This window comes from Sander lucioperca, chromosome 21 (assembly GCF_008315115.2).
Source record: "Sander lucioperca isolate FBNREF2018 chromosome 21, SLUC_FBN_1.2, whole genome shotgun sequence".
NCBI lineage: Eukaryota > Metazoa > Chordata > Actinopteri > Perciformes > Percidae > Sander > Sander lucioperca.
Window position 1 is genome coordinate 21,545,760 of NC_050193.1, and position 12,661 is coordinate 21,558,420.

Below are 12,661 nucleotides of genomic sequence, written 5' to 3' on the forward strand. Positions count from 1 at the left end.
AACAATGCGCTCATTAAACGTGACTGGTGATGTATACGTGGATAGGCACGATATTAAATCACTGTAATAAACTACTGTTGCTAACAGATTTCTTTCGGTCCAGGTTTATATAAGCCTATTTATTTATTGATTGATTTTTTTTTTCTTCTAACGTTACTCTGGTATAACGTTAGTGCTGCATATTATGACCGTTCTAAAAGCTTGGCTTTTATTTTTATAGGCCATATTTACTATTACTTCCGGGTCACTTGGCCAACCTGTCTTTCTTTTAATGTAGATATTCAAACGGAGAAACGAAAAAAGGAATTTAAAAAAAAACAAAATCGGACCGTTATTTGAATTTGGTTTAGTCGTTTTTCGTTTTTGGATTCAGAAACCAAAAACGGGAGAGCGGCTCTTTTTTTTTTACCGTTTCTTTGTTTTTGGTTTGAAACTACAAACGAAAAACAGGTGGTTTCTCCTTATTTTGTTTTGTGGTTCAAACGAAAAAACAAACTATCAAAACGTACACGGACCAAGAACAGTCCCTTATAAAAACACAGATGTGTATCTCATAATTGCAAGTTAAAAAGTCTGATGAAATAAACACATCAGTGGATAGTGGTAGTTATAAACATGATGTAATGGTTGAATTAACGTTGTGTTTATTCTTTGAAAACAAAAAGATGTGTGCTTCAACCATGGATGTATTAAGTGAACGGCTTCAGCGCCCTCTGTTCCGCAAAGTTTGTAACTACGTGTAATTACTGACCCTCTGGAACATGACGGGCTTCAGGACCCAGAGGAAATCTGCACTGCAGCCATGTGGTAAACATGGCGGACCTAAACAAGACAGGCGAATTGCAGTTCTACAGTGAAATATTAAGGTGCGTAGCTGTCTGTTATGGGAAATATAAGCAAATTCATCGACAGGGGATTATACATTTTAGATATTTCCTCGCTCAGTGACTGTGTGTCATATATTTTACGTTGTCCGAGCTCCTTAACTGTTGTCCTGTGGTGGGACGGTTTGTTAGCTAACATTAACGTAAGCTTAGCTAGCGTATTGGTGGTAGAACCTGTGCGTCTGTGTGAACATTACGTTACCTTGATATGTTTTTGAATTATTATGGTTATTCTCGGTTGTGTACAGAGGAAGTATATTCAGCACCTCAAAAAGTACTAATAACTTTACCACACTGTAAAAATCCTCTGTAACTTACAAGTAACATTAACGTTAACATTCCTGCAGTAAAATATAGGCTATAAGTTAACGTTACACTTTATTTAATCAGCAAGTCGCATTGAGATAGAGATCTAATTTTACAAAGTGAGACCTGAGTACAGAGGGAAACAAAGATAAAATAATAATGGTAAAGACATACTGTAGAAACATAATAATAAAATAGCAAAGATTTTAATGTAACGTTACGTTTATATAGACAACAGCATGCGAATTATAAATAACTACATTCTAAAATATCCATGCCGTATAGCTGTAAAAAGGAATACAAATACAAGCATATGATGTAAAAAAAAAAAAAGAAGCTGTAAGTAGTAGGCTAGACCGAAAAATAATCGAGTGATTTGTCATGAAAACATGTTTTCAGCCTCTCAAATATGGAAATGTTCTGTTTTTCTTTGTTTTATATCACATTAAACTAAAGTTTGGGTTTGATAAAAATAGAGACAATCACCTTAAAGACAATAAAGACATCACCTTTGACTTTGAGAAACTGGGATGGAATTTGTTTTTTGTTTTTTTAATTTTTCTTAAATTGTATAGACCAAACGATTAATCTAAAAAAAAAAGGGAATCTTAATACTTCCTTCACCACTGTTGAATAACATGTCTGGGCCAGGTCTCATGAGTGTGAGTCATGTCATGAGCATACAGTATGACTCATGATGACAGTGGAAACACACCATACTTTAATTGTTATATTATAAATAAATATACCACAGAGTTGCCAGTAGAGCATGCAACAAACCATCTTGTATTCATGATCTAGTAGTCTCCCATTGCCATACCTCCACAGTGCTACGGAGTAAGATGTTAAAGGAACACGCCGACTTATTGGGACTTCAGCTTATTCACCGTATCCCCCAGAGTTAGATAAGTCCATACATACCCTTCTCATCTCCGTGCGTGTCGTAACTCTGTCTGTACAAATAACAAGGTCACATGAGACACAGCCATCTTCTAACCGTATACATACTGGGAACTATATTCTCAGAAGGTGAAACACTGCTACTTCTGCTACTTGGGCGGAGTGATTTGCTCGCAGCACCTGAGAAGCCCCGTGTTGAGGAGCAGAGAGTTTGCGTGGAGTTAGCGCTAATCACTCCGCCCAAGTAGCAGTGCTTCGCCTTCTGAGAATAGTTCCCAGTATGTACGCACGGAGATGAGAAGGGTATGTATGGACTTATCTAACTCTGGGGGATACGGTGAATAAGCTAAAGTCCCAATAAGTCGGCGTGTTCCTTTAATAAAACTGGTTATTTTGGTTTCCATAAGAATTATAAATGGTAAGCACATTACTGAATGCACTAAAATAACATGTAATATCCTTGATGAGACTTTTTTTGACAATTACAAACTCAGCCTTGAAAATATAGCAAGTATTAAAGGATGTAAGTCTCGTGGAAGGTTTTAGAAAACCTATGTTTTCATCTTTAGTAGATTCTGATTTTGTAATAGTGTATTTACAGGTCTCTTTAAGAAGTCCAGAGACCGATGTTAGTAGATTCTTTGCTAAAGAGAGAAAGGCTTGTGTCTTTTAAAACTGTAAGAGTGACCACCTCTGCATCAACTCTTAAGAAATGTTATTAAAAACAATATTTTGATCCAAGCCTTTCAGTTTATGTTTATATGTTTTGCCTTTATCAAGTGATAAAAGTAGGGATAGACCGATTATTGGCCCGGGCAGTCTGCAGATTATCTGTATCTGTACCTGTATCTTTATATGTAAGTGCACTACTTTGGCTTCGCTACAGCTCTGTGTCTGCAGTGTTTCCTTTAGGATTTCTTTTAGCAGTGGGGGCAGATCTGTCCGAACAACAACCTCCAGCCCCCCGCCCCCCCACCGCCGCCAAATGTTTTACATATGAAATGGAACTGACACTTCGCTGCAACACAAACAAATATATTTATTCACCTCTTTTCACACACAATGAGGCATATTTTCAGTTGTGATTGAACCGTATTTTTTGAGGAACTATAGGGCTTAACATCTACAACAGGTCTGCATTTAGAACGGACCCACCGTGGTGACGTTTTTGGTGGAGCTGTTCGTTTAATAGTCGACTCGGAAGAAAGCGAACGTTTTGACAATAAACTCCATCAACACAACAGTATGTGGAGTTAAACTGGACGGGCCTACTACTTGTTGTTAAATTGCAATGTGAGCGGCAGGATCATTTAAAAGGCAACCGCGACTACATTTTTTGTACAGCCCTATTTCTGATACCGTGGTGGCAGAAATTTTGCCATGGTGGGCCGCCACTACAAAATCAACATAGAGGAAACACTGGTCTGTCCCTCTGCTTCTGTTTTGCTCACCACTGAGTCTGACTTAATGTCCCGCCCACAACACAGTCTTTTACTGTGTATTATGTTGAACGTTTCTAATTTAATAAATAATTGCTTAACATTTTTAAAATTTAAGTTTTTTTGTTGGAGTTTGTAACATTCCAAACTTAATTGGAATTTCATTTTTCCAGATATAGGTTATCGTTTTCATTAACTACTAATAATCAGTATCAGTATCGGCCTTGAAAAACCAGTATCGGTCAATTCGTAAAATAAAAAGACATCAAATGTCAGAAGCTGAACGTTATTTTCTTTCTTTAAATTCCAGTCCATCTGAACTGTTTGCAGCCCGGTCCAGGAGTCACAAGATCCCAGTCAGAGGACAGAAGGACTTCTTCCCCAATGACTCAGACGAGCAAAGACAGCGGCTTGAGCAGAGTCTGAATGAGCACTGGAGCCTCATATCTGAGGAGAGAGTGGAGAAGCTGTGAGTAGCATGGGCGTAGCATCTATCCATCCAGGAGTAACCTCCATGAGCTCTGTTGTCATCGACTGTGAAAGACAGACAATAAGCAATCATAAATGTTGTAAAAAAAAACAAACAAGGGGGTTGCGGTTCTTTTTTTTTATTTTTTATATATATATATTTTTATTTCAGGGACAAATGCTATTGTTTGTACAGAGATTGTATTTTTTACATTTTCAATCCCTCCCCGACCAACCCAGAACAGTCTGCCTTACATAATATTCATTAATAGTAATAGTACAAAATATGAGAATAATAATAATAATAATAATAATAATACAATTTTAAAATAAATAAAGGAATAAATAAATAATAATAATAATAATAATAATAATAATAATAAATAAATAAAAAAATAATAATAAAAAAAAAAAAAAAAGGTTGGACACCACAATCAAAAGTGTAACAATGATACAACAATAAACACAAGCCCTACATGTGTACCAATGTAAACACCTGGAGCACTTGTGCCGAAGCATCAAAGACCACGAGTTTGTCGTATAGAGAGGTGTGTGTAAAAGGTACCAATGTAGATCCCACTACTCCCCAGGAAGTACATTTATGGCAGAGAAATAGGATAATAAGGGTTGCCAGACATATGAAAATTTATGGGAGCGTCTAATTGAATATTTAATCTTTTCCAAATGTAGGTATAACATCAGATCCTGAAGCCAATGCGATGCTTTAGGTGGGTTCGCAGATTTCCATTGTAGTAACACCCGTCTACGAGCCAATAAGGATGCAAAAGCAATAATGTTTAGTTGCCTTCGAGTCAGATTTGATTCATCAGCTGGAGCACCAAATATAACAAATTCAGCACTTGGTTTCAGTTGTACGTTAAATACTTGAGAGAGTGTATCAAATATAGTTGACCAGTAAACAGTAAGTGTAGGGCACGTCCAAAACATGTGAGTCAGATCAGCTTCTCCAGTGTGACATCTTATACAGGTCTTATTAAAAGTAGGATTAAAAGAAGCAATCCTTGTTCTGCTTAGGTGCACACGGTGCAAAACCTTAAACTGTATAAGACTCAATCGGGCACAAGAGATACTACCATTCACTCTATGGAGGGCATTGCTCCAGAACTCCTCTGAAAATACTGTTCCAAGCTCTTTCTCCCATCTACTTTTAACTTTGTCTGTTCCTACGCTTTTTAAAGACATGAAAATTGTATACATTCTTGAGCTAAAACCTTGTAGATGGAGGGGAGCTTCAAACAGAGAGTCTGCAGGAGACTTAGATGGAATATGCGGAAATGATGGGCTTTGGGCGTTCACAAAATGTCGTATTTGAAAATAACGAAAAAGGTCAGCTTGATTTAAGATTGAATTTAGAACGCAAATCATTAAAACTAGCAATAAGACCATCAATATAAAGATCACCAAATTGAGCGATGCCCTTATCTTGCCATTGTTTAAATGCAGAGTCTAATTGGGCAGGGAAGAATGCATGATTGGTGCATATTGGGCTCTGTAGCAAAAGCGCTTGTCTTAACTGCAAATGTTGGCGTAGCTGAGTCCAAATTTTAAGAGTAGAATGAACAACCGGATTTAGTGTATATTGTGCTATTTTAATAGGTAGGCTAGATGTTAATAGGGCTTGTAGAGAGGTTGCTGTGCAGGATTTAGATTTTGTTTCACACCAATCAGTGGTACCTGATGAGTGCATCCAGTAGACTATCTTCTGAACTTGGGCTGCCCAATAATAATATAAAAAATTAGGGAGAGCTAAACCCCCATCGGGGGTTGCGGTTCTAATATAAAATGGTTTGCCGTTTAGCAAACAACTCTGAAAGCTTGGGTTTCTGAATGTCTTTGAATGCATCAACAATAAGGGTTTTTTAAAGCACTCATTGCTCTGCAAAAAGTATAGGTGAATAAATGTGCACAGTGATGGATTGCAGAGTCAAGCAACTTTCACAGGTCTGCAAGTTTTAATTTTAACCCAGTAAAATGTATTGAAAGTAGAAGCTGAAGGGTAGGAAATATTTAATGCTCCATTAATCAACATCTAGGTCTTTCTGTCTGTGTGAGTGTTAAGCGCATATCTCTTGAACCGTTAGTCCGATGGATTTCAAACTTGACAGGTGTCTTGCTACGGGCACGACTAAGTGCAGTGCCAAGTTGTTTGGATAAGAAATGCAAAAGATATCGTCGGTAAAAGAAGCACACATTGGCTTTTGCCGCTCTAGCCGCTGGCCACTCCCCCACTGCTCACTGCTCTGAGTGGGACCAGAGACAGAGAGAGAGCAGCAGAGCTTTGGCAGCTAAAATGTGATATATACACCTCAGGCCCACAAAAATGTGCAAAGTAGCACTACGTTAACGATCAAACGACACAAGACCTCTCTCTCTCTCTCTCTCTCTCTCTCCATGACACTAATGTCTGATTGCTCCACATTGTCATTGTGCTATTTTGTGATTACATTTTAAATCTGCAGCGTTCTCTGTCAGGTAAATACAGTAGTACAATGTCTGAAAAAAGTCTATTCTGCTTTTTGTATTTAATTATATGCTTTGTCAATAATGATTAATTATATGTGGGTTGAGTGTCAGGTTGTGCTGCAGTGAAATATATACTGTCTGTTTTATTTTACTGTAGAGGAAACCTAGTAAAGGCCACATGGATTCCAAGTGAGCAGATTGTGGAGCTTCAGTCTCCAGCTGTGAGTACTGTATCAATAAATGAAACAATCTTTCAATACACACACCTCTTATCGTATAAATCACTAGTCAACTAATTATACTGTGTCTTACAGCATTTGTTGTTTTTACATAGGGGAAGTTTTGGCAGACGATGGGCTTTTCTGCCAAAGGCAAGCAGTTCCTCCTCCCCGAAGAGGCTCTCTACCTGATGGAGTGTGTGAGTAGCAGTTCAAACCTGTTCCCCAGGGTGTGGTTTACACATCATTCGTTGTGTTATTCAGTAATATTTAAATAGCACATGTGATCTATAAAATACTGATTGATGACCTCTGTGAGTGGCTGTGTGAACAGGGAAACGTGCAGGTGTTTTACCGGGACCTGCCGCTGTCCATCCAGGACGGGTACGAGAAGTTTCTGTCCTCGAGCACAGTGAGCCTCCAGCAATATCAGGTACAAGTAAATGTCCCCACAGATATTCTTAAGGACGACTGCACTGCCATACTGGTCTAATGACTCTTTTAATCACAAAGGTGTTCGGGCATTTGAAGAGGCTTGGCTATGTGGTGCACAGGTTCCACCCCAGGTAACACAATCTCAACGGCCCATTCAGATAGGATTAGAAAATACAGTCAGGCTTTGAAATATAAGATAATAGGTCGGTTAGCCTATCACTTTTCTGAAAGAAGTGTATTCCATTAATCAATCCAATATCTATACCCATATTTAATTCCATTTTAGATATTTCACACTTCACACTTCATTATGTAGTGTGTAGAGAGACGAATCCTGTCAAAATGGATGTTTAATAGGGGTGGAACGGTACACTGAAGTCACGGTTCGGTTCATACCTCGGTTCAGACATCACGGTTCGGTTCAGTACAATGGAGGGAAAAGAATAACAAAAATGCAGAAGGCTAGAATCAGCTAGTAGTGTGATATGGGAGACAAGCGCTGCTCTCATATGTGAATGCACAGAGCAGGGGTGTTAAAAGAGCAGCTTCGGTTACACAGCAGTTGGCGAATTGTGGCGTTAGCTTCACACACTAACAGCGGAGCTAGCAGCAAACAGTGAAGCTAATGGCGGAACTAACAGCGAAGCAAACAGCGAAGCAAATGGGCCTGGAAGCCATTTGTGGTCGAGGCAAGAAGGGATACAGCTACAGTACATCCGTGTTTGGTTGTATATGGAAGGGACTAGTTTGCTTCATGTGGACTCACTGGACTGACTCGACATGTAAGCGGAGCTTCAGAGCTAAGGCGGGGCTACAGATTAGGTGTCCCTAAGAAACGCGTATGTAACAGTAGTTCCACATTACATTAATTAATTTGCACGCAAGGTTTATTTATTTTTATACCGTGTATTCTCCGTGTAAATTCATGTACCGAACCGAGACGGCCGTACCGTTTCGGTTCAATACAAATACATGTACCATTCCACCCCTAATGTTTAACGAGTCTATTTTTCGCGCATAACGTGGCTGTGTGTGTGTTTGGCTTCTTACAGTTCGGAGCCATCGTCCTATGCGAGGCAACTGAACCTGCCTCAGTGTCGTGACAGAGCAGGAAGACAACTGAAGAGGAAGCGCAGCGCCAGTCCAACATCCAGGTAAACACATGCCCTGTACTAGGCCTGTGCCGATCGAATGGTATATTATACCGGCAGGTCCGCCCGCTCACCCTGTTGATCAGCAAGAAAGGAATTTTGAATTGAAATAAATGAAACCAGTTTGCCATCTCTTTTTCATGGATCTGACAGTTGATGGGCAATGCTTATTTCGGACAGTTCCCCAGCTGCCAGCATGCATCCACACATTTATGCATTTACACACACACACACACACACACACACACACACACACACACACACACGCACACGCAGGTTTGTGGCACTATCTTTGTGGGGACCCGTCATAGACATAATGCATTACCCTAACGTTGACCATCACAACTAAATGCCTAACCTTAAGCCTTACCCTAACCATAACCTAATTATATCCCTAATCCTACAACCAAGTCTTAACCCTCAAACAGCCCCTTTAAACTTGTGGGGTCCAGCATTCTGGCCCCACAAGGCTGTCGGGACCCCACAAGTATACTGGACTCCCGGTTTTTGGACCCCACGAATATAGTTAAACAAGCACACACACACACACACACACACACACACACACACACACACACACACACACACACACACACCCCTACCTGACCTCCATGCCAAATTACAGCATCCTAGGGAGAAAAAAGGTTGGGACATTTTTGTAGACCGACCAACCAACAGAGCGAGCTGCCGGTTACTTTTTAATTGTGTAACTAAAAGTAAAGTGTCAAAAATAGTGAAATCTCTGTTCCCAGGGTCCAAGGTGATCTCCAAAGATATTGAATTGTTGGTCAAGTCATTGATTACTCCACAGCAATGACCTATTGTAAAGTGTAATAAACGACTTGACATGTGAGACTGTCCTTCATTAGTCAGCGCAGTGGTTCTTTATGTAAATTGAGAAAGTTACACAATGTTTGCTCTTGCTGTAGTAACACTGAAGCACAAGAAGAATCCACAACTGACAGACTGGAGGAGGGTAAACACGGCTACAAAGGTGAGGAGGAGGAAAAACGTCCTGAGTCACACCTGACGATGTCTCCAGAGACTTCAAGCACCCAGACTGCCACTGCGAGTTCAGCACACAAAGGCGGGGGCAGGACCTGGTGGATGACGGATGTTCTCAGGGACCGACCAGATCAGCGGCCTGCTTCTAGGACCTCACGCTGGGACTTCAGCTCCATCCCTTTCCCAGACCTGGGATCCCAGAAGTGCCTCTCCAGCTGCCTGGCCTCCCCAGACCCCTCTCTGCTCCCTGGGTCTTTGGCTGTGGGAGTCTGTGACATTGCCCTCTGGACCCGAAAAATAAACCTGAGGGAGGTGAAGATGTCCTCAAAAGAGCAGAAGAGGGAAGAGGACAAGCGGAGGCGGCGGTGGGACGTCAACAAAGACAGAGAGGTTTGTAGCAACTTAACATCAAAATGCAACTGAAAAATGGTTCCACACAAATTCTGTGGTAAACATGAGCTGGGAAATCATAGCTTATTTTCAAGTGATATATAAAAATGGGATTATGGGGGATCACATTGTAAATTCCTTTTTAAGGTTCAGCAGTGCACAAACTGGGCGGAGTATAGGAAGCTCCTGGCGAGGCGGCAGGGGAAGCGTAAAGGCCGACCAGAACACCTGTGGGACAGGGAAGTCACTCCTTTACATGACCCAAGACAACCAATCCCCACTGGTGAGATCACGTGAACCTAGTCTGTAAAGTTCACTTAATATAGTTTCTGGATTTTATTCTACATCGATTAGTTGTGTCTGATTCAATTTTGCTTTTTCTTCAAGGGGAGCTGCTGGATAAAATCAGTGTGATCGAATCCACACATTTGCTCGAGGGGGCGTCCAGGTATCAGTTGTTTCTTTTTTCCTGTTTTTACACTGAAAATTGGTCAAAAGTGGAAATGATTTGCCTTATCTGATGCCAGTTCAATCAGGAGAGGCTGATTTCTAGTTGTATGTAGCCCCTGTGCAATTGGCCTACAACTGTTGTTGTGAGCATTAATACTTGTGCACTGGTGTCTGCGTCACTATGCAGTTAGACCACCAAAAGTTGGCGGTAGGGTTTAAATACTACTGTGTAAAGTTTCTTTTTGATGTTCACACAATGGCGACTTCAACTGAGCGGCTCGTGTTGGAGTTGGAGCTAATAAACAACAATTACTTTAACTGAGATTGCTGCAATGCCACAAGAGAGAAGGTGTAGAGGAGTTGTTGTGTCCAGCCACCGAGACACATGGACGAGGAAACCAAGCCGACCACTTACAGTTGTTAGGGACTGCTGTGTTGCTCCGACGTGTAGTTATGTTTCTCAGGAGGTACACGTCAGGCTACGACATAGGGTACGCATCTACACCGTATCTATGGCATAGATTCAATGCTGACGAATAAACTGGCCTTAAGTTGGCTTTTAGACAAAAAAAAGCCCTATGTTAAAAAAAAAAATGCAAAGGGGCTGCGTTTGTGTTGCTTCAGGTTGCGGTGAGACAGTGAAATATTGTTTAGCAACATTTTCAAAAATGAGAGAAGCGCATACAAATGACAGGAGTTAATGACGTGCCTTATTCGTGACGTGACTTAATGTGAACGGAGCTCGTCTTACTGCTATCACAACTAATGATCGTTGATTTACAAACACACGTGGACTCTGAGACAAAGGAGGCTCTGGTGTTTGTCACCACCTCATTGTACAGTGAGGTTGATGTTATGGTACTATATGGAGAGTGAATCATTCAGGGAATAACCTTGTGCTTTGTCCGCTCAGGTTAAAAGGCTCAGATGACTGGAGGATTTGTTTCAATGTTTACCAACCTGATTCAGTGGCGGACTTCAAGAAGAGCAACCCGGGGAAACCTTACTCCCGGATGTGTGTGTGCAGGTAAGCAATCGCACAAATTGAATGAGGGCATGTTTACTCAAGATTGGCTTACAGTAAACAACAGACATCTGACTGAAATTAAATAAATATCACAGTGGTTGCAGATGAATGGCGCTTTTGTCTCATCTTTATTTTTCAATTTTTTGATTAATCTTTGGTCAGAAAATACTAATAAAGATTCAGCACAACTTCCTAGATTGGAAGACCACATTTACCCGCGTCTCTCACAAAACTAAGATCATTTGTCTCCATTGTGTCTCAGTTTCGATGGCCCTGTGCCGGACCTGCGAGCCATCAAGCTGCTGAGCTTCCAGAGTGGAGACATCCCAGTGGTCTTTGCTGTAGTGGACCACGGAGACATCTCCTTCTACACCTTCAAAGACTTCCAGCTGCCCACTGATGTGTACCCCTGAGACCTGTAAAACATGTATCAACCCTGAACGCATCCAGGACTTTTATAATAATCTGCATCTGTCTGCTTGGCTGGACATACAAAAATAAAACAAAATACAACTAATCATTGATGTTACAGATGAAAAGAAAAGAATCCTGAAAATGATATTTGGTGTGTCTGGCCAGTGATTTATAATGCAAAGGGAGTGTAATTGTCAAAGCTTTAATCCCTCGGTCAAATCTGTGCGGATACTACCTCTAAGCAGATCTGAAATTGGACCTATTTTAATTCTAGCCATTCTTTATCAGTTTTCAGGCTTTGTTTACACTAATGGCAGTGCTGTCAGAGAGAGAAGGTATTTTCCCTATTCATTTCTGGGACCAACAGAACGTCGGAGTGACTTATGTGGACTGTTTAGTTGGTCTTTTTATTGTTTATTTTCTGCAACAACAACACGAAGATAGATTGAGTTCTTTATTCCTAGTGGGAAATAAATGTTTGCTACAACACTCAAATAGTCACGTAAACAAGATAAGATGGTACCAAAAACTGCAAACAGGCTGGCGCTACAGTGGTGCCATCTAAGGATAGTTGCTGTTGTTTTTGTGTGCATTTAAGAAATGAAGTAATTCAAAGCAAAAAATACAGTGTTAGTGATAGTGTATTTGTTTAATTTAAAGATACACTTCTGGATTCAGTTACAGTACTCAATACACATTCAATTTCAATTTTATTTTATTTATAGTATCAAATCATAAGAGTTATCTCAAGACACTTTACAGATAGAGTAGGTCTAGACCACATTCTATAATTTACAAAGATCCAACAATTCCAGTAATTTCCCCCAAGAGCAAGCATTTAGTGCGACGGTGGTGAGGAAAACTCCCTTTTAGGAAGAAACTTCGGACAGACCCAGGCTCTTGGTAGGCGGTGTCTGACGACGCCGGTTGGGGGTGTGATGAACAGTGGCAATAATAGTCACAATAAAGATAATGGAACTATGACTAGAAATAGTAGTCGTAGTAGTTTATGGCACTGCAGGGCGTTACAGGATGTAGCAGGATGCAGCAGGACACCACAGAGCATAGCAGGACGTCCAAGGAAACATGC

At 40.5% G+C, this 12,661-nt stretch overlaps 1 protein-coding gene across 2 annotated transcripts; it reads left to right on the top strand.

The window, feature by feature from the left end:
• Positions 1-722: 722 nt before the first annotated feature.
• On the top strand, positions 723-12,107 carry tsen54 (TSEN54 tRNA splicing endonuclease subunit). 2 transcript variants are annotated; one of them, XM_031319043.2, is made up of 12 exons: positions 728-866; positions 3,840-3,998; positions 6,639-6,702; positions 6,816-6,899; positions 7,034-7,132; positions 7,213-7,265; positions 8,187-8,288; positions 9,215-9,680; positions 9,828-9,963; positions 10,068-10,128; positions 11,044-11,157; positions 11,420-12,107. In XM_031319043.2, the coding sequence occupies exons 1-12, from the start codon at positions 814-816 to the stop codon at positions 11,568-11,570; spliced, it is 1,542 nt and encodes a 513-aa protein (XP_031174903.1). In that variant the 5' UTR covers positions 728-813; the 3' UTR covers positions 11,571-12,107. The 2 variants fall into 2 exon arrangements, with proteins under 2 accessions (XP_035852909.1, XP_031174903.1); XM_035997016.1 differs by lacking the exons at positions 11,044-11,157; positions 11,420-12,107 and adding an exon at positions 10,855-10,875 and having other exon boundaries at positions 723-866; positions 10,068-10,159.
• The last annotated feature ends 554 nt before the right edge of the window (positions 12,108-12,661 follow it).